The sequence below is a fragment of the Apodemus sylvaticus genome, chromosome 6 (assembly GCF_947179515.1).
Source record: "Apodemus sylvaticus chromosome 6, mApoSyl1.1, whole genome shotgun sequence".
Classification (NCBI taxonomy): Eukaryota; Metazoa; Chordata; class Mammalia; order Rodentia; family Muridae; genus Apodemus; species Apodemus sylvaticus.
The window spans coordinates 138,709,920-138,731,572 of NC_067477.1; the positions used below are offsets into that span (position 1 = coordinate 138,709,920).

Here is a 21,653-nt window from a genome sequence, read left to right on the forward strand (position 1 = left end):
TTTATGACAAGTGCATTTTGAGTGGAAATTTACAATGGTTCAATAATGGTTGTGCTGAGGTGTTATTTTCTGTTTATTTGTTCCCCTAAGATTAGCAATGAATTCAGCTCTTTGTGGCCAATGTGAAACTTTACCTGAGTTATTGGAAACTGGAAATCTAATGTAAAAGTAAGATTAAGAAAAAACTAATAAAATCTTTTGGAATTAAAAACTTGTTAATCTGTGATGATGTAGTATAGTGACTGGAGGTTTTCCTAATTAGCTTAGGACTGATGTGTAGAGCCAGTTTCTATAAAGGAAAAAATGTTTGAGGACATAGCACTTGCTTGGTAAAGACAGAACATGGAGAGGCAAACATCAACCAAGCAAGCAGATTTTCCTGATCAAAAGACTGAGACAATTAACAATACTCAAATATGGAAGAGAGGCTGTAGAAAATCAGATATATTTGAAACTTCAAGAACTTCCCCTGGATGAAGCAAGAGCCCCTGAGAATTTCTGTTTGCTGGGTTGTCTGTAATGCTGCTGGGATCCACACCTGGGTCTGCTGGGTTGCCTGTAATGTTGCTGGTACCCACACCTGGGTTTTACACATGTTATATAAGCCCTGCACTGCTGATGTACATCCCCAGATCTAGAGTCCCTTAGATGCTTTATTTATCTGTTTGTGATTTTGATAAATAGAATAATACTACTATCCCTTAGAGGTTAAAGAGTGTGTATTCTTCTTCATGAATTACACAGAGAATGGCAGAAATGAAGAATTATGACTCCACTTAGTAATTCCTTAAAAGTAGCATTGAAAAGAAGAGTCTGAGCTATAAAGTGCACTATGGAAGCTAAAGAGAAGGCCTGTCTTTTGTAGGTGATTATTCACCTTTTATCACCTTTTACTATGCACTGGCTGAGTCTCTATGTGAAGTTCAGCAGAGATGAGACAGAAAAAGACCATTTTTTCAGAACTTTCTCAACAGCTATCAAAGATAGAACAAAATGACCCAGAAACAATCATGTTACCATTTTCACATCCCCAACTTAAATCCTCACATCTTTCAAGTTTCCTTCCCTCATTCCTCCTACGCCATATAACTTTAGACAAGTTCTACTCTGGCAAGAAAAGAGGTAAGAACACCGAATCCAGATCTTCAGATGCCACCAATACCACAACCCCCTGCTTCCAGCCAGATGGTACAGTGCTACTGAACAATAACTTACTTTATTAACTTGGAAACTCTGCCTAGAGATGAAATTCAGTCCAAAATTCAAGCGGAAAATTGACAGGATTTCAGATTCAAAAATAAAAAAATAACTTTATTCCTATTATGCCAACAACAGCAATGCTATAGTTTACTAGCTCTATCCCATATCCATATTGCATTTGGGAGATAATCCAGGAAAATATTTTTATTTGTATTTATACATATATGCATATATGTATGTGTATATATGTATAAAGTTAATAGTGAAGAGCGAACGCTAAGCCTATTGAAAAGTACTTACTATGTGCAGCTCAAGGTAGTCACCCAGGCCTGAGGAACTGTCGACACGCACCAACACTGCTTCCTTCTGGACAGTGCTAAAACCGATGGCCAGCCTGTCTGCTCGCGTACTGGGCCGGTCATTAGGAGGCCACTTATATGTAATCTGTCCACCACCTTTGCTAAATATATATGTTGTCCCAGCTGTAAAACAAAAGACACATGCGATTAGTATAAATAGACCAAGTCTATGTTTCCCTATGTCATGTTGATATAGCAATAAAACATTGGAACTACACACAGAACTATGGCAAAGCAAATAATAGATTTCAATGAAACTTGCTCAAGAGGAAGAGTTGTAACAAAAGCAGCAAAGCCACTCAGTTTTTAATGTACTCATTAAATCCTCCAGCAGATGTTACAGAACAAATGGTAGATTTCAACTTTCTCAATTGAGTTGGACAAGCACAGAATGTAATGGGCTTTCTTTTTTTTTTCTGCCAGTTGTAAGAAATAGTTTAGAAGGAAACATTGACTGAAGGCTTTAAAGGCAGCAGAAACACTTATCAACTTCTTTGTGAAACAAGGGTGGCATGTAAATGTGAAAAGAATAAATATGACAGGGTCATACAGTGCAGAGGAATAAACTACAGTAAACAGGCTACAAATCAAAGTTTTGTGGGAACAGGGCCTTTTTACATATAACAAAAGATAACTTATGAATCAATACCCATATACCCACAAGTCATGTCAATACACATGACAGATGCCATTCGGAAGCCAAGTCCTAATTAACATATAGTATCTAGGGTCTGTGAAACAACAGAGCATCCTAGAGAGTCGCTTACTGTCTTCTTTCAGGTAAATACTGGTTTACAGCATGGAGAATAGTGCTATGGTTTCAGTTATGAGTGTTAAGACTGTACCATAGGATGAGATACAAGGTATATAAAGTGTATCATCTAGTGTATATAAAGAGAGTGTTTCAAAGCATTAGAGTACCACATTGCTGATTTGTGAGCATCTCTTACATTGAACACAAGGAACTCCTTGAAGAAAAAGATTTGGAAGATATTTCAGATAGAAAAATGTGTAAGAGAGAATAAAGTGGCTGAAGAGATGGCTCTGCAGTTACTAGCACTTGTTCTTGTGGAAGTCCCAGGTTCTATTCCTACAACCCACGTGGTAGCTCACAACCATTTGTAACTCCAGGTCCAATGCCTTCTTCTGACTTCTGCAGGCATCTGGAATATATGGGGTAGATATGCATACATGCAGGCAAAACATCCTTACATTAAAAGTAATAATCAGAGAGGGAGAGGAAGGAGAGAGGACGAGACATAGGGAGAGAGGGGAGAGAGGAGAATAGAAGTAGATCTGAAAGTATCAGTCAATATTTCCAGCTAATAGAGACACTAAACAGAAAAATCACTAGTTCAAGGCCTGCCTGAACCGTAGACTGAATTCATACCTAGTCTAGACAACATAGTAAGACCAAGTCTTGGAATAAAAGGGCTAAAGATATTTAGTGGTAGTGTTTTCACTTATCAAATGCAAAGCAATAAGTTCAATCTCCAATGAGAATAAAAGAAAGAAGGGAAGGGAAGAGAGAGAAGGGTAAGGGAATGCCCATTGGTTGGGGGTGCACTGGTTAGGAAGCATCTCCCATTAGCTCATGGGTTTGAATATGTGTTCCCCAGGTGGTAGCACCATTTTGCAAGGTTATAGAACTGTTAGAAGGTCGAGTTTAAGAGAAGTGAGTCACTAGCTGCGGGCTCTCAGGTCTCACAGCCTACTTCCTCTTCCTGGCTGCCCTCTGCTTCTGGACCCAGTATCGACACAGTGTCAACAGCTGCGTTAGACTTTTGTGCTGCCCTTCCCCACCATTGTGGACTCTATCATCACACTGCGAACTTCACACTCTTCCTTCCCTAAGTTGCTTTTGTAGGGCATTTTGTCACAACAGTAAAAGAAATTAATATGACACCTTTCATGTTCTATGTCCCCAGAATTCTCTTCACCATAGTATTACTAAGTACTCTTTTTACATTTCAATTTTTTTTCTGGCTTGCTATTTGCCTTTTTAAAAAGATTCTTAAGGTTTTTTTTTTTTAAAAAAAAAAGACTGTTTCCATGAAGAATATCAATGAAAATGGAATGCATGAGAAAGGGCCTATAGCCGTTTCATAATTGTAACTAGTGCATACACTTAAATACCAATTTTCTCTTTTAAAGCTACTTCGTTCTCTAATGCAAATGAAATAAGGGATACTCTGAACTAGAAATATTCTTTAACAGAAGAAAACCTAACTGGAAAGTCTGATGTTCTCTTTGAGAATTATCCAATTGAAGCCTTGTTGCAAATAACATTGGCTTGCAATGCCTGGTGCATCTTTATATTTATTTACTCATCTATGTATTTGAGTAATTATTCATTATTGTTATATTTTGAGATAAGATTTCATTCATGTTGGCTTCAAACTCCTGCCACTGCCTCCCTAATTTTGGGATTATAACCTGAGCTTTCATATCTAGCTGAATATGAACTTTCAAAATTACTTTTTGTGCCTATTTCATCATTCCTTTGATACAGAATGAGTATCCTATGTCATATTTGAGGAGGTTCAGTCATAAGAGGTAGCTGATAGTTAACATTTGGTTAAATGGAAAAGATAGGTAAACCCTGGCTTTTAGACTCCTGCCCCAGAATGTGTGGTTTTATTACACTACTGTTTCTCTTACATATACACACCCAGAAAAAGTTGATGGATATATCAGTCTACCACATCACAACTAGAAGTCATAGGTTAGCATGTCTTATGATTTGTGATATTTTCACTTTATGACTCTGTGCTTTTCCTTCTGTCTCACAATGCTTGAACAAATCCTAGTGAGATTGCTTCTCAAAATTCTCTATAAACATTTCTAAAGGCTTCATTATGGCCTGAAGGTGTTATCTAAATGCTTATAGTTTTTGATGAAATAATTATAATGCAAATGTAATTATTCACAATTTCAATTAACAATGTAGTCCCAGTGAGACCTGGACACTAGCATTTTACCAGCTGGAGGGGCCTGTGTGTGGTGACAGAGGCCTGAATACCAACATATTACCAGCGGATCGTTCATTTGTGTGGTGACTTTTTTATTCTTTAGGCTCACTACAAGAAACAAACTCTCTTTTCCTGCAGGTTTATCTAAGTTGTGCTTTCGTCATTGTGTGCTATACTGCCCTACATATATACCACAATCACTATACTGAGTGCAAGCTCAACAGCACAGTTTCACAGTGAAGAAGAGAAGTAGACTGATAGTCACTCTTCTGCTCACTCTGTGATACACGCTGATATCTTTTCTAAAATTCTATTGTGTATCAAACTTTTTAAAAAATCTCTTATATTCTTATATCCCTCCTTCCACACAGCTAGAAAATAATTCTCATAATCAAAGACAGTAGGACATTGGGCTGCAATCCCAAGCTCTACTTCACTGAGCATATGTCAGTGTAAATTTCAAAGGGAGCATGTTTGCTGCATCGGAACTTAGAAATGGTAAGTAAACTCTGCCTAAGGTGGACCTCGTTTCAAATTCCAGCTGTATAATGTAATATTCACAGGACCCTGAGCTAATGACTTATTCTATATTCAGGACTTCCTGTTAGAAAAAATGAGACCAGCATCACTAATTTCTAGAACTTTGTAGGTATATGAGTGCATGCAAAGACGCACCTGGGAAGCCCACACTCTAGTATATGGTAAGTGTGCATGGAGATATGTGTGTGTGTGTGTGTGTGTGTGTGTGTGTGTGTATGCGTGTGTGTGCGTGTCTGTGTGTGTGTCTGTGTGTGTGTCTCTGTCTCTGTCTCTGTCTCTGTCTCTCTCTCTCTCTCTCTCTCTCTCTGTGTGTGTATGCATGTGTGTGTGTGTTTGTGGATATTCATGCTTGCATGTATATACCCAAAGATCAAGGAAGTGTGAAAAATAACAATACAACGGTTATGGCTTATTTTATTTGCTATTAGCATTTTGTGAAATTTTAGATTTATTTCAAATTTATTTTCAAAGAAATTACCTTTTAATAATGGACTTAATAATGAAATAAAAACATCACAGTTTTTAGTTATCATCCTGTATTTCACTCCTTGGATTAGCACTGTTCTCATAAATCTATTCTATTACTGCTATTTACTTTCTCTAATAGTGGATAATAGAAATGATATTAAATTACATCACATGGGAGGTTTTGTGAGACACAGAATGTTCACTCAGCGCCATACATCACCTAGCAAGGCTATATTTATACCACAAGGCAAATATTCATATGATCATTACTTAAATTATATCTATAAAAATGAATTAGAACCTAGCTTGGTAAAATATGTTTATTCTTATAACAACATGTGTTATTATTGTATGAGTGATTTTAGAGAGATAGGGGCATATGGTAATGGCAGGTACATGCTTTATATTAATGAGGAAGGGTCTGGAACAATGTGTTTCCTTGACCACTTAGACATGTTTCTAGGTGCCAAGCCTTAATACATCGGTGAGGGAGGGTAAATTGACCTTGGCACCCATCACCACACTAAAGCATGTGGAAAATTCAAACTTAAAATGGATTTTAGCAATCTCTGCATTTGATGCCTTTCAACAGTCTCTATTACTCACCCTAAGTTCATTAATAAAGCCGGCACCATCAGATTCACATTCTAAAAGGTCATCATAAGCTATGCTGGAATAAGTGCTGGAAAATATTATACATGGGATCCAATTTCTGTTTGCATTGTCTGAGGTATTAGGACAAGAAATATTTTCAGCTGTTAATGAACACAACTATGTACATGAAGGACACACTATTCCGGCCTACTTTCTCATCAGCCATCCCCTCCCAAAGCACTCCCATCTCAGATTCACTTTTATTTCATCAAGACTCATATATTCCCCAAATGTATTGAAGTTCTCTGAAAAAGAAATCCAGTCACTGTGTATAGACTCTTCGATCTGGTTGTTCCAGATGCTTGTTGCATATACAATAATGCAATTAAGTTCTGAAAAGATTAGCTTCTAACTCATAAGTACATGAACAAAAGGTTGTTTTTGAAGGCCTATAATACATCAAATGTCATTCTGTAACCAACATGAAACACTCAGGCCATTATGTTTTCATTAAATGTAACAGCAATATAGTGTTTTATCTAGAGAAAGTTGCCAGAATGTCAGATGAAAATTAAAACAATTATAAATGACAGTTTTTCTTCATCCTATCAGCATGCTGATATGCCTTTTTTAATTTAAATTTTCTCAGTATTTTTAATGTATGGGACATATTCTGTGGAGTAAAGGACATAGAAAGAAAAATTAATAAAAAATATAACCTTATATTCCATAAGTCTAAGAATAACTGTAAAGTTACTAAATTGTGAAGCCTACAATATTTACAATTATCATCAACAATAGTTAATTATAGATAATTCTTTCGCTACATAATTATGAAAGTGATCACAAACAAGTAATATTATGAAATCAAAGCAGTATTGAGTCAATGTTTATTTTTTAGGAAAAATATGCAAAATTACATCATATTACAAAAGATTAAAAAGATCAAGGTAGGCTTTGAGCAATGGCAGACTTAGATCCTGTCAGAGTTTCTGGTGAGAAATCTGTTGTAGTTCTGGTAGGTGTGCCTTTATATGTTACTTGGCCTTTTTTCCTTACTGCTTTTAATATTCTTTCTTTGTTTAGTGCATTTGGTGTTTTGATTATTATATGAGAGAAGGGGTTTCTTTTCTGTTCCAATCCATTTGGAGTTCTGTAGGCTCCTTGTATGTTCATTGGCATTCTCTTCTTCTATAATTTTGTTGAAGATATTTACTGGCCCTTCAAGTTGGGAATCCTCACTCTTTTCTATACTTACAACCCTTAGAAACTAGGAAAGCTAGAAGATTCTGGGCAGATGTCTTACAGACACTAAGAGAACAAAAATGCCAGCTCAGGCTATTATACCCAGCAAAACTCTCAATTATCATAGAAAGAGAAAATGAGATATTCCATGACAAAACCTAATTTACACAAAATCTTTCTACAAACCCACCTCTACAAAGGATAATGGGTGAAAAATACAACAGAAAACACACATACACATGGAAACTGAGCAACATTCTACTCAACAATAACTAGATCAAGGAATAAATAAAGAAAGGAATTAAACACTTTTTAGAATTTAATGAAAATGAAGGCACAACATACTCAAACTTATGGGACACAATGAAAGCAGTGCTAAGAAGAAAACTCATAGCTCTAAATGCCTCCAAAGAGAAAATGGAGAGAGCTTACACTAGCAGCTTGACAGCACACCTGAACAAAAAGAAGCAAATACATGAGGAGTAGACAGCAGGAAATAATCAAGCTTAGGGCGGAAATCAATCAAATAGAAACAAAAAGAACTATAGAAAGAATCAACAAACCCAGGAGATGGTTCTTTGAGAAAATCAACATGACAGGTATACCCTTAGCCAGAATAATCAGAGGGAAGAGACAGCAAACAAATTAATAAAATCAGAAATGAAAGGGGAGATATAACAACAGAAACCTTGAAAATTCAAAAAAATCAGATCTTACTACAAAAGCCTATATTCAACAAAATTGGAAAATCTAGATGAAATGGACAATTTTCTAGACATATGCCATATGCCAAAATTAAAACAGAATCAGATAAACCATCTAAATAGCCCCATAAGCCCTAAGGAACTAGAAGCAATTATTAACAGTCTCCCAACCAAAAAAAGCCCAGGATCAGATGGGTTTAGTGGAGAATTCTATCAGATCTTCAAAGAAGACCTAATACCAATACTCTTCAAACACAAAATAGAAACAGAAAGAACACTACCCAATTCATTCTATGAAGCCAAAATTACACTTATATCTAAACCAAAGACCAAACAAGGAAAGAGAACTTCAGACCAATTTCCCCCATGAACATTGATGCAAAAATACTCAATAAAATTATTTCCAAAGAAATCCAAGAATACATCAAAACAATCATTTACCATGGTCAAGAAGGCTTCATCCCAGGAATGCAGGGATGGTTCAAAATACAGAAATTCATCAATGTAATCTACTACATAAACAAGCTCAAAGAAATAAAAACAAGATCAGTTCATTAGATGATGAAAAAACATTTGGCAAAATTCAGCATCCCTTCATGTTAAAAGTCTTGGAAAGATCAAGAATTAAAGGCCCATACATAAACATAGCAAAAGCAATATACAACAAACCATAGCCAACATCAAATTAAATGGAGAGAAACCTAAAGCAATCCAATTAAAATCAGTAACCAGAAAACGCTGCCCTCTCTCTATCTGTTAAATATAGTACTTGAAGTTCTAGCAAGAGAAATTAGACAATGCAAAAAGGTCAAATGGATTCAGATAAGAAAGGAAGAACTCAAAATATCTCTATTTGCAGATGATAAGTGACCCAAAATATTCCACCAGAGAACTCCTAAGGCTGATAAACAACTTCAGCAAAGTGGCTGGATATAAAATTAACTCAAACGAATCAGTAGCCTTCCTCTACTCAAAGGATAAACAAGCTGAGAAAGAAATTAAGGAAATGACTCCCTTCACAATAGTCACAAATAATATTTCATACCTTGGTGTGACTTTAATGAAGCAAGTGAAAAAGTGGTATGACAAGAACTTCCAGCCTCTGAAGAAAGAAATCAAGGAAGATCTCAGAAGATGGAAAGATCTCCCATGCTTATGGACTGGCAGGATTAATATAATAAAATGGCCATCTTGCAGAAAGCAATCTACAGATTCAATACAATCCCCATCAAAATTCCAAATCAACTCATCATAGACCTAGAAAGAGCAAATTCATTTGGAATAACAAAAAACCCAGAATAGTGAAAACTATTCTCAACAACAAAGGAACTTCTGGCACACTCACCATCCCTGACCTCAACCTATACTACAGGGCAATAGTGATATAAAAAAAAAAAAAAAAAAAAAAACAAACCTATATGGTATTGTACAGAGACAGGCAGAAAGATCAGTGGGATAGAATTGAAGACCCAGAAATGATCCCGCATACCTATGGTGACTTGATATTTGACAAAGGAACTAAAAACATCCAGTGGAAAAGAGACAGCATTTTTAACAAATGGTGCTGGATCAACTGGAGGTCAGCATGTAGTAAATGCAAATTGAGCCATTCTTATCTCCTTGTACAACTGTCAAGTCTAAGTGGATCAAAGAACTCCACATAAAATGAGATACACTGAAGCTTATAGAGGAGAAAGTGGGGGAAGAGCCTTGAACACATGAACACAGGGGAAATTTTGCTAAACAGAACACCAATGGCTTATGTTCAAAGAACAAGAATTGACAAATGTGACATCATAAAATTGCAAAGCTTCTATAAGGCAAAGGATACTGTCAATAGGACAAATGGCAACCAACAGATTGGGAAAAGATCTTCACCAATCCTACATTCCATAGAGAGCTAATACTCAATGTATACAAAGAACTTAAGAAGGTAGTCTCCAGAAAGTCAAATAACCCTATTAAAAATGGGCTACAGAGCTAAACAGATAATTCTCAGCTGAGGAAACTTGAATGGCTGTGAAGCACCTAAGAAATGTTCAACATCCTTAGTTATCAGGGAATTTCAAATCAAAACAACCCTGAGACTTCACCTCACACCAGTTAGAATGGCTAAGATGAAAATCTCAGGGGACAGCATATGCCCGAGAAGATGTGGAGAAAGGGGAACACTTCTCCATTGCTGATGGGATTGCAAGCTGGTTAAACCACTCTGGAAATAAGTTTTGTGGTTTATTAGACCAAATTAGACATAGTCCTATCTGAGGATCTAGTTATACCACTCCTGGGTATATACCCAGAAGATGCTCCAACATATAATAAGGACACATGCTCCACTATGTTCATAGCAGCCTTATTTATAATAACAAGAAGCTGGAAAGAACCAAGATATCCTTCAACAGAGTAATGGATACAGAAAATATTCTATATTTATACAATAGAGTACTACTCACGTATTTAAAACAATGAATTCATGAAATTCTTAGGCAAATGGATGGAACTAGAAAGTGTCATCCCGAGTGAGGTAACCCAATCACAAGGGAACACACATGGTATGCACTCACTCATAAGTTGATATTAGCCCCCAAACTCAAAATAAACAAGATAAAATTCACAGACCATATGAACCTCAAGAAGAAGGAAGACCAAAATGGGGGTGCTTCCTTTTTTTCTGAGAAAGCAAACAAAATACTCTCAGGAGCAATTATGGAGCCAAAGTGGGGGGCATAGACTGAAGTAAAGGCCATCCAGAGACTGTCCTACCCAGGTATTCATCTTATAAACAGTCATCAAACTCTGACAATGTTGTGGATGCCAAGAAGTGCTTGCTGAAAGGAGCCTGATGTGGCTGTCTCTTGAGGGACCTTGCCACAGCTTTACAGATACAGAGGCAGATGCTAGCAGCCAACCATTGGACTGAGTGCAGGGTCCCCAATGGAGGAGTTGGAGGAGCTGAAATATTTTACAGCCTCATGGGAAGAACAATGATTTCAGCCAACCAGACACCCCCAGAGTTCCCATGGATTAAGCCATCAACCAAGGGGTACACATGGTTCCAGCCACATTTTTGGAGAGGAATGCCTTGTTGGGCATTGGTGGGCGAAAAGGTCCTTGGTCCTATAAAGGATCTATATAAAGGTAGGAGTTGGTTGGGTAGAGGGGCATCCTCATGGAGGCAAGGGGAGGGAGGATGAGTTGGAGGTTTTCTGGCAGGGGGTGGAAACCAGGAAAGGGAATAACATTTGAAATGTAAATGAAGAATACATTCAATTAAAAACAGAGCTGAAAACATTTCTTGCTATAATATCACAGACAATGTACATAAAAAGACAAGAGAAAAAAGTAGGGTTAGTAGGCCTTTAATAAAGAAAAAACAAGAAAAATATAAGTAAGGGAAATTGTTAGCTACTGGCCCCAGACTCCTGATAAAATTAAATATAAATAATTCCCTAATAATGAAAGGCCTATCAGAGTAGCTCAATGTGGTATTGAGGTTGGACAGAAAGATAAGTCTGTCATAAATGGAGAGTTTATGTTCTATCAGAACACTAAGTTCCTAATATTAAGGAAAAAAATCACTGGACTTAAAAAAATGACTTGTTGAATTTTATTAAATTGAATGATAACTCTGAGAGCTAAGGGGAAATTTGCCCATGCACTGGAATTCCTCAAGTGGTGCTGGAGATTGAGTGTAGTCAGACATGCCAAATGCCAGTCAGAGACCTAGTTATGAAAACAGAGATAGGAATGCAGAAAGATTGACTTAGCAAGCACCACCTCTATTCTAAACAAGACTCTGTTTCAAAATAAAAATGATGTGTGCTTATGCAGTAAGAAGCTTGCATCAAATAAAACTATTGAGAAAATAAAATGGGTGAAAGCTATAGTAAATTCTCAGAAGCCTGGAGATTTTTTTGCTCACACAATTAATTATGTAATTATCTATTTCAAAATAAGTCATAAAGAAATTTGGCTTTGTTATTGACCGAAAGCATTTAATATTTTAAATATGCAGCAGTGTGGGGTTGGGAATGGGCAGAACCAATAGTAAGTCCCAGAAACCAGAGGTGCAAGAGGCTCCCAGGACCCCATGGTGTGGCATTACCAGAAAGGACCAAAAACAGGGAGATAGACCCTGAAGAGACCACCTCCAGAGACAGACATGGTCCCAAATTGAATGATAGGGCCACCCACCCATCACAAATTTTTAACCCAGAATTTTTCTTCTCTAAAATAAATGAAGGGGAAAATTAGGAGCAGAGGCTGAAGGAAAGGCCACCCAGAGACTGCCCCTCCTTTAGAATCCATGCCATGCACAGACACTAAGCCCTAACACTATCGCTGATGCCAAGATGTGCTTGCAGATAGTATTCTGTCAAGGCTGTCCTCTGAGAGTCTCTGCCAGTACCTGACTAAGACAGATGCATATACAGCCAATCATTGAACTGAGCCTTGGGAACACAATGGAAGAGTTAGGAGAAGAGCTGTAGGAACTGAAGGGAATTGCAACACCATAGGAAGAGGAACAGTATCAACTAACCGGACCCCCTCAGAGCTCCCAGAGACTAAGCCACCAACTTAAGAACATTCACGTGCTAGTTCACGGCTCTCATTACATATGTAGCAGAGGAATGCCCTATCTGTCCTCAGTAGGAGAGAATGTAGAGGTCCTGTAGAGGCTTGATACCCCCAAAAAGGGGGATGTTAGAGGGATGAAGTGAGAATGGGTAGGTAGCACCCTCTTAGAGGCAAAGGGGAAGATGGATGTGGTGGGGGATTCATGGAAAAGGGACTGAGAAAGGAGACAACATTTAAAATGTAATAAAATAAAATAATAAAAAATAAATTAAGTTATTTTTCTAATAGATTTTCTATGTGTTTGTTTGTATTGGCTGTCAAAAAACACTATACTTTTGAAAGAAGTACATGTTCATAAATGTAGCATCCATACATTTTATAATTTGACATTTATGAATACTCATTTCCATGATGCAAGGGTATTCCTTTGTGTTACCTAAAATAATATTTTAGGTTTTAAATAGATCCATAGATTTCTGTTATGTATAAACTTGACATGTGTTCAACCACATAGATTAGTCATGGATTATGTTATTAGTCATAGATATCTCTAAAGTCTCAATGAGAACAGTAAGGCCTAAGTTAACTAGACCTAACAGAAGCCCCATTGTAAATTCTAGTCACTTCAAATAGAAAAAGACATAATTGGTGTTCGCTTGTATTCTATAAACCCAGTACTACCCCATCAATAACTTGTGTCAATTGAATTTATATGAATAGTTATTTTGTTGTCCTCTGCATAATAAGGGAACTGATTTAGATAAGCAAAACTACCTGTTTTGGGATATGAAGCAGTGTCTTGAAAAATTGATGATGTCAAGTCTCAGTTAACAGCTTCCTTATAACTGACACAGAAGCAACAAGTGACAGTTATGTGTCTGCAGAAACATTACTCTGTGTGTGTGTGCACGTGTATTCTCAAATTAAAGTTGGGTATATTGTTAAACACTCAAGCCAGCAAGTAATATTTTAGAAAGTGATGTACTTACTACTGCTTTGCACTCATTTCCATGCTTGTACACACTGGATCTAACATGAGGCCTTGACTGTGCTAGATCAGCACTTTCCCACTGGCCAGGGCTTTTATGCTGGGCTATATTCCCTGACTGATTTTCACAATTTATGTTGAGATAAACTCACACACACTTTGCCATGCAGTTTTGAACTCACTGTGTAGACTACCCTGGCCTTGAACTTATGATCTTGCTGCCATAGCCTCCTGTGTAGTTAGGATTGCTACCAAGCCTAGAGTAATCATATTTTTTTTAAAGTACTCACTATTTTCTTCTTGAACATGTTATTGAGGGAATATCCCTTCTAGTAATACTTGGATTCTAGAGTTTGAACTTTCAAATGGAAAGATCAAATTTTGATCTTTGCCAAGATCAAATTCAAGATTTCAGAACTTGCCGCGGTGGCCCAGTGATGTCTGTAAAAATGATATTTTACATACAGAGGCGGAAAAGAAATGCCTCCTGGGAATAATGGAACTCTCTGGAAGCTGTGGAAGCTGATTATCTCACCTGGCAATTTACTATACTCTCTTACTTTCTGGCTATTTAAGATGGGCCCTTAGTTCTCAAGCAGCAGTTTGCCCTGACTTCCTCCTTTTCTCTCTTCACTGGGATTCCTAAGGCCTGGCTGATAATCCGGTCTTTGAAGTCCACTCACTGACCGCCAACCCCCGTTTTAGAATTTCAGTGCCTTGCCTCATAGTTGTTTACATAATTACTACCTTCCAACTACATGCAGGTTTTTATGGCTGTGCGTATGTATATGAGGATGGCTTGGGCACTCCGATACTGAAAGCATTAATTTAGTCAGGAAGTTTTTTGTTTTACAAGGTAAAAGGCTAAATGTTAGATAAGGATTTCTCACAAGAACTTGTTAAGACCCAGGTGGTATAAGAAACTTCAAATTCTTTGAAAGTTTGCTGTAAACTATGAGTGACTCCGTATTCTAATCAGGAAGTTTGATGGCATCTGTAAATTGATCCTCTGTATCTGTTTCTTGAGAAACTTTGTTCCTGATTGATGTTGCATTTCCTTGTACCAAATGGCTATGATAATTGTGCCTGCCTCACTTTCTACCTCTTTTGAAATGGTAATACCAACTCTTCCTGTATAAAAATCCTTGCCTTAGAGCTCCAAAATACAATCAGTTCAAACCGCCTCTGTTTGTGTGTTGTTTGTTCTGTCTGTCATCTCAGCCAGATCTGTGCCTTCCTGGACCAAGAGGACCCTGGTTATCCTACAGCAGACTCACAGTCTGTAACAAGAACTATTTTAAGTGTCTTGGTCATAGCTATGTGATTGAGAATAAAATCAAGAAAGTAGTAGACTTTCTGCCATTCAGATCAGGAAATCTTATAAAGTAATCTACAACTAAAAGCACGTCAAGCAAAATAATTGTAAAACCAGTAACCTTGGGACCATCGAACGTTTATGTCTTCTTTTCTGAAACTAGTCTCCCTCAAGCAGTTAGTGAACTTTATTAAAATGTCTGGGGCAGGTATTTCAGTAATCAATTTGCAACTGGACTATAAGCCACATGACATTGGAGAGAAGAAATCTCTCCATCCATTTACTTAAGAAATATCTGATCCTCAAAAACATTAACTGTGGCTGGAGAGATGTCTCAGAGGTTAAGAGTATTGGATGATCTTCCAGAGGTCCTGAGTTCAGTTCCCAGCAACCACATGAAGGCTCATAACCATCTATAATATGATCTGCTGCCCTTTTCTGACCTTCAATCATACATGTAGGCAGAACACTATACACATAATAAATAAATCTTTAAAGAAAATGTACATTAACTAAACTATGCAGGCTCAAAGCATTTTCTTAAAATGAAGTCACCAAAAGTTATCTTTTGCAGAATAATAAGCCTTAACTTACATATTTTATACTTTAATTGTGAGTGTTCTGAAAATTAAGTTAAAATATAAATTGCTTAAGGAAAACAGGCAAATCTGAGAACATTTCAACCAATAAACCAGATATTCACTCATCCACTTACTTATTCACTTAGCAAGGTCTACCATTGGCAGAAACAAAGGTTTATAGTTTTAAAATCATGTAACTGTGCAAACTTGAGGTGGACTATATTGTCCCACCATAAAGAACAGAACTTGTTCACATCACTGTGAGTCAGAACACACAGAAAAACTGATAGAGCTTGTTCCCATCAATTCACATTGAGTAAGAATATACCATAGAGCCTCATGATTGGAGCTTGATCACATCATTATGAACTAATTGTATGCACAGGGTTAGGATTTGCCAAAATAAAGCCATCGGAAAATATTAAATATTTGTATGTATAGAAATTACCATTCACTGTGGTTGTGAAGGAATAGGTGAGAAAAGTTAAAGGACAAACAATGCTTCTAGTTATAGGGGAAGGGTCCATAATTATCCTAACAGAGTAAGACAACAATCTTACGTGGAGTTACTTTCAGGTCACTGAAAGTCATGAGGCTTGGGTGAACTTCGAGAAAACAATGCAGAAAATGGATAAAAAAAAAAAAAAACTTTCCTTATTTGTACTTACATGTTCTATTGCATACAATGTTTGCTTACATGCAGGTATGTGCAGCATGTGCATGCAATTCCACAGAGGCCAGGAGGGGGATTCAGGCAGGTGGCTGTGAACTGCAATACAAACCTGGGAATTTTGACTGAGTTATTTGCTTGAGCAGCAAGTACTCCTAACCAATTAGTCATCTTTCTAGCCCTGAAAGAGGCTTTTTGAGTTAATGTTGAGATAGTAGCACAAAGGAGTTTATGGAGACAGAGAACACAAAGAAAGACAACATGACAGAAATCTTCAAAAATAAAAATATCTGTGTGCTCCATAAGAAGTATGTAAGCATTACTGCACTGTGCTGTGCTTTAATGGTGATAGAAAAGTGTGTGGCATCATTATGACATCTCTGTCAACAGACAATCTGATGGCAACACATTACATTTCATTTTTATTTCCATTCTTGGAGACATACCTTATATTTTATCACTTTCAATTTTAAATTCAGTAATACATCTACATCTTTATCAATTTGGTCTGGTCCATACTCATCTTAATATAAATTTAACACAAACCAATATCATAGTAGTAATTCATATAATAATTCTCTCATTATTAGATCTTTCAAAGAAAGGTCTTCAATAATTAAACAATGGCAAATAATGTTAACTAAGGACTCTTAGGCCAACGTGAAATATTTTGCATATAAAGCATCTTAAAGAATTATCTTGTCTTTTAAACAAACCCCGAATTCTTTGGGAGAAGGCATTATTTAACAAGGTTCTGAAAAGAGAAGTGCTAATTTTGAAGTAAGAATTTTCACAAAGTACAGAAAAGAAGCACCATATATTCTCAGATATAGGAAGTAGATTCACTTTAATAAATGGGAAACTGAATTTTGAAATAGAAGAAATCCAGGCTTTCTAAGAACACTGTCTTATCTCTGTCTCCTACATTAAATCCCTAGATAAACACAGAATAAAGCCACAGAGTTGGAGTCAGGACTATTCAAGGACAGTACTAACAATGCTACCATGCCATCACATTAAAAATTCCATGAAATGCAAATTTCTGTTAACTGAAAGTCAGATAACTTCAAAAACAGAAAAATGTGATATTAATGTCTCAGAAATAGATTGTGTTTAAGAGAATCCTGGTTATATTTTTTTATTTATCACAGAAGAATATTCTTCCAGCTTTATGAGAAAGTAAACCAGTTCTCACCTTTTAATTTACACTTAGTAGAAAAAATAGCAGTGGCAAGTATGTTAATAAAAGCAATATAAAATGTCCTATTGATTTATTCTCATAGCTTGCTCTGAAACACTTATAAAGATTATAGAGGTATAACACTCACCCCTCAGTGTAAAGTATCCATCTACTTTCATATGATAATTTCAAGAAGGAGAAAACCTAGGACGTTGGACCACCACCATTGATAGGCAATTTTAGGTACTTATAAAATGTGAAATTTAAATACTGAAGTATTTGAAACTGAAAAAAAATCTTTAGCCAGTGAAATTCAGCAAATAAAATGAAATTTGAAAGAAATAGTGGTTTTAGTTTGTGCCGAGTGTGTGTGTGTTATTGTTGTTGCTGTTGTTTTAATAATTGTCTGTAGAGATCTTTGCATTTCAGGATCCACCCATGCAAAAACACAAGAATATATATGACAGTACTTTTGACTTTGGAATATCTGAAACATAGTGACAAATCAGATCAGAAGCAAGTCAGAATTAAACAATGTCTTTCTTGGATTAGGTATTCAGTATTTTATTTTTCTTTTTTCTTATTTTGGTTTTTCTCAAGACAGGGTTTCTCTGTGTAGCCCTGACTGTCCTGGAACTCACTCTGTAGACCAGGGTGGCTTCAAACTCAGAAATCTGCCTGCCTCTGTCTCCCAAGTGCTGGGATTACAGGTGTGTGCCACCACCGCCCGGCCAATATTATATTTTTCTAGACTAAACTACAAGTTGGTTCAACTCAGCACCTCAGATGCTCAGATTCTCCCAAGATTGGATCTCAGCAGACCCTTAGTTTGGAATACAGGTCTTTGAAGTCTAGAGTGGTTGAGACGTGTCCAGGAATGCATTTGAAGAGGTAGTACATAACAAGGCACAGAGGTGGGTAAAGTAGGCTTCCGCCCTAAACACTTGGATTTAGGAGCATTTGAAAATATTTAATTCATTTAAAATTACTTATTGTATTTAAATGAACTTTGGATGCCATCTGTTTGCGAAGTGATTTAAATTAAGTTTTATGGCTCTTATGGGAAAGAGGGGCCATTTCTAACCCAGCTTAATAAGCTTACTGCCATCCATCACTAATTAGAATTCATTATTAAGGCTTCAGTTTCCTTACTCAAATATTCTAAATCATTCATCAAAGGGATGACATGACTTTCTGTCCCTTCTTTAGAATACAGAAGCTATCACCATATATGACTTTTGCATAAATGTTACTGAAGTGATTATTTCAGTCAGATGTGAAACAATAACACCACCTAAAAGCTACACTTAAACAAGAGAGCAGTAGTTTTAGAACAGCAGGCGGTATAAAAGTGCTTTGTGAATATTAACATATTCTAGCAAATTAGTTTGCACTCATTATCATAAGCAATTACTTACTGTTTAGATGCAGCTCGCTTTAAATTGGCAAGCAATTTTCAAGAATTAAAACACAACACAGAAAGTTTACTGAAAATTGAACACTATCCAAGCACCTTGTACTCAACACAGTTACTCATGAAACATACCAGGCATTTAGATGATAAAAGGGTGGTTCCGTGGACCTCAGTGCATGTTCCTTTTTATGCTATCAAAAGAATTGTGTTGTAGGAAGTAGTAATAAGGTGGGCTTAAAAAATTGTGAGGGCTCCACACCCTACAAGTGACCTACTCATTTTGTTAAATCCTGGTAGTTTAGTAATCCAAAGCATGCTTTGAGTTGTTTCAGATTATTCTGTTTTCCCCTTACAGGAAGTTTCTGCTACTTCTATGTTTTCCTCATTTATGTCTGGGGCAGAGAAGGCTAGTGTTTGCTGTTGTGCATTTCACCCGCCACAGTAACAGAACACTCCAGAGATAGCAGGGCAACTGACTTCCCATTCTCCTTGGCAAGCTGAAGGAGTTTCCTGTGACATGATGGTGGTCAACAATACATGGACAGAAAGGATGGGCAATTCTCCCAGCTCAGGCCTTGAAGTGACAACAGGCTTTCCTGAAAGTCTTCACTCTTTTCTAGCTGCTTTAGGCTCATTGGAGAACACAACACATTGGATACCTTAGCTTCCTATCACATAATCATCAAAATGGAACTACTATTGTTAGGGTAACCATCATATATTTTGGACAGAGTTGTGTATTCCATGGTCTCAGTTTTAGAGTAAAAACGCTTATATCTTTTTTAAACAAAATGATAAAACATTTCCCTGCGGTTTCCTTTATCCTCAATAAAGCCAAGTAAGTTTAATGGGAAAGCTATCATTATCTCTTAGATTCAAAAGGAAATGGTATCCACAGTATTTACTTAGAGTCACAAACTAATTTCAAACTTCCTATCACAACCTTTCCTTGGGAGATTATTAAGAATCTATTACCCTTTTCAGAGCAAAGGTTCTTTCCCCACCTGGAGGGCTGCCAAGTACTTTTCTCATTCCCCAATACTTTCTCCCTTTCAAAAACAAACTGTGAATTTGCAAAACAAAGTACAATGTGTAGCTTAGAAATCTGAAGCCTAATTAATAAAATTAACTGAGCCACATAGCTGACTACAGAGCACCTATTTTAAAACCTAAGACATAGAGACACAAATCCAACATCTTCCCAGTTTCAAACAGTCATCAAGAAAGATCTCCCACTGTCCCTTGTAAAGTACACCCTGACTCTCCACTAGCAGAGGACCTTACTAAGATGGTCTGCAATATGGACCACTTTATGCCTACCCAGCATACTCCATTGTTTTCCCGCTAGCTAATTCTTGGGCTTCTGAAATAATCTCCAGTCTTTTATTTGTTTAGCTCAGCCTCTCTCTACTTGCCCATTTAACTCAATTGAGTAGACCTTCGCTTTGATATTCATGACCCATTAATCATATTCTTGCCTCAGAAGTAGCACTTGTAAGGAAGTTAAATTATGCATAGAAAGGTATTTCCTAATCTGTACTTCACCACAATAAAAGCAAACAAACAAACAGACAGACAAATAAATATTTCTTTCTCCAAATGATGCAAAATACTAACAGGAAGCTTAGTGGACTTCTGTTCACTGACATCTTATGCACTAATCAAAAATGTTAACTAAAATTGTAGAACTATTTTGAGGAACATTCAATGTGTGAAGGGTAAGAAATATTGCCTTGGTGACCTAGCAGAGCTCTGCCTTGCCTTGATTTTATATATACACGTGAGGATAGGCTGGTTGTGGGTCAGAATTTCATGTCATGATGTTAGCTTGCTACAAATGGTAGAGTCTAAAATAGTTGCTAGTTTGACTACCAGATAATCTCTAACATTATTAGATCCCCATTCATAGGCTAAATTACATTTCCTCCTTGTCTTAACAGTTGACTCTTTTGTGGTCATGACAGAAACACAAGTGGAGCAGAGAAAGATAAAATTCCCCCTCAACTCTATCCTCAGATAAACATAGATTGCTTCTCTATTCATGTTGTCGCTCTGTTAACCCCGTAGTTGTGGAATTACTGTGTTAATTAATGCACCATTTCCCTTCTTCTTAGTCAAAAATAAACATTTATATCATTCCTTGGGTAGTTCTGAGATCTTCTACAAGTCCCACATTTGAAGTGAAAAATGTCCAAATTCAGAGGCAAAAAATTAAATGGAAATGATTTGTATTGCAGAACAATAGTATTCTACTTCTATTTCTAGGCCATATTTATGAAAAGTAAATCTATAATTACAAATAGACTACATTCTACATGGTTTATATGTGATTCATACTAGTTCTTTTGTGGCTTGCCTTGGTGCTGTTTGTACTTTGATGCTAATCCTGCTGAGGAGTGGATCTCATACTCAGGTGATTCCTGCTCCCCAATTTAACTGGTCAAATAAAGCCTAGAGTCTGTGAATGGGCAATGGAAGGAAAAGGCGGAGCTGCAAGTTTTAGAGAAGGAGAGAAAAGAAGGAAGATGATGACAATGAGATATGGGGGGAGGGGAAGATAGAGAAGAAGACGGAAGAGGAGGAAGTGGAAGTTGGAGCAGACCCACATGGCCTGGAGGAGCTGCAGGTGCCTAGAGATCTCACAGCTGGGTAGTGTAGTGGTGTATCTGCCCAATCTCGGCATGCAGCTTATCAATACTATCACTGAGTTGTATGTTCTGTGCATATGTATATTGGGGTTGGAGATTTACCAATACAAATTTTGCTGGGATAAAAATAACATTCTCTAGTGTTTTCCTTTCCTAGAGCTAAAGGGAAATGAGTGAGTCTGGGGCCTGGGGCAATC

The 21,653-nt window shown here is 36.9% G+C and overlaps 1 protein-coding gene across 31 annotated transcripts in view; it reads right to left on the minus strand.

The window, feature by feature from the left end:
• Positions 1-21,653, minus strand: part of Nrxn1 (neurexin 1) — a 1,158,653-nt gene that overhangs the window by 332,587 nt on the left and 804,413 nt on the right. For all 31 annotated transcript variants that reach the window (XM_052186621.1, XM_052186620.1, XM_052186611.1 and 28 more), the window contains one exon: positions 1,501-1,682. In XM_052186621.1, coding sequence (XP_052042581.1) covers positions 1,501-1,682 — 182 coding nt within the window. The remainder of the gene's footprint in view (positions 1-1,500; positions 1,683-21,653) is intronic.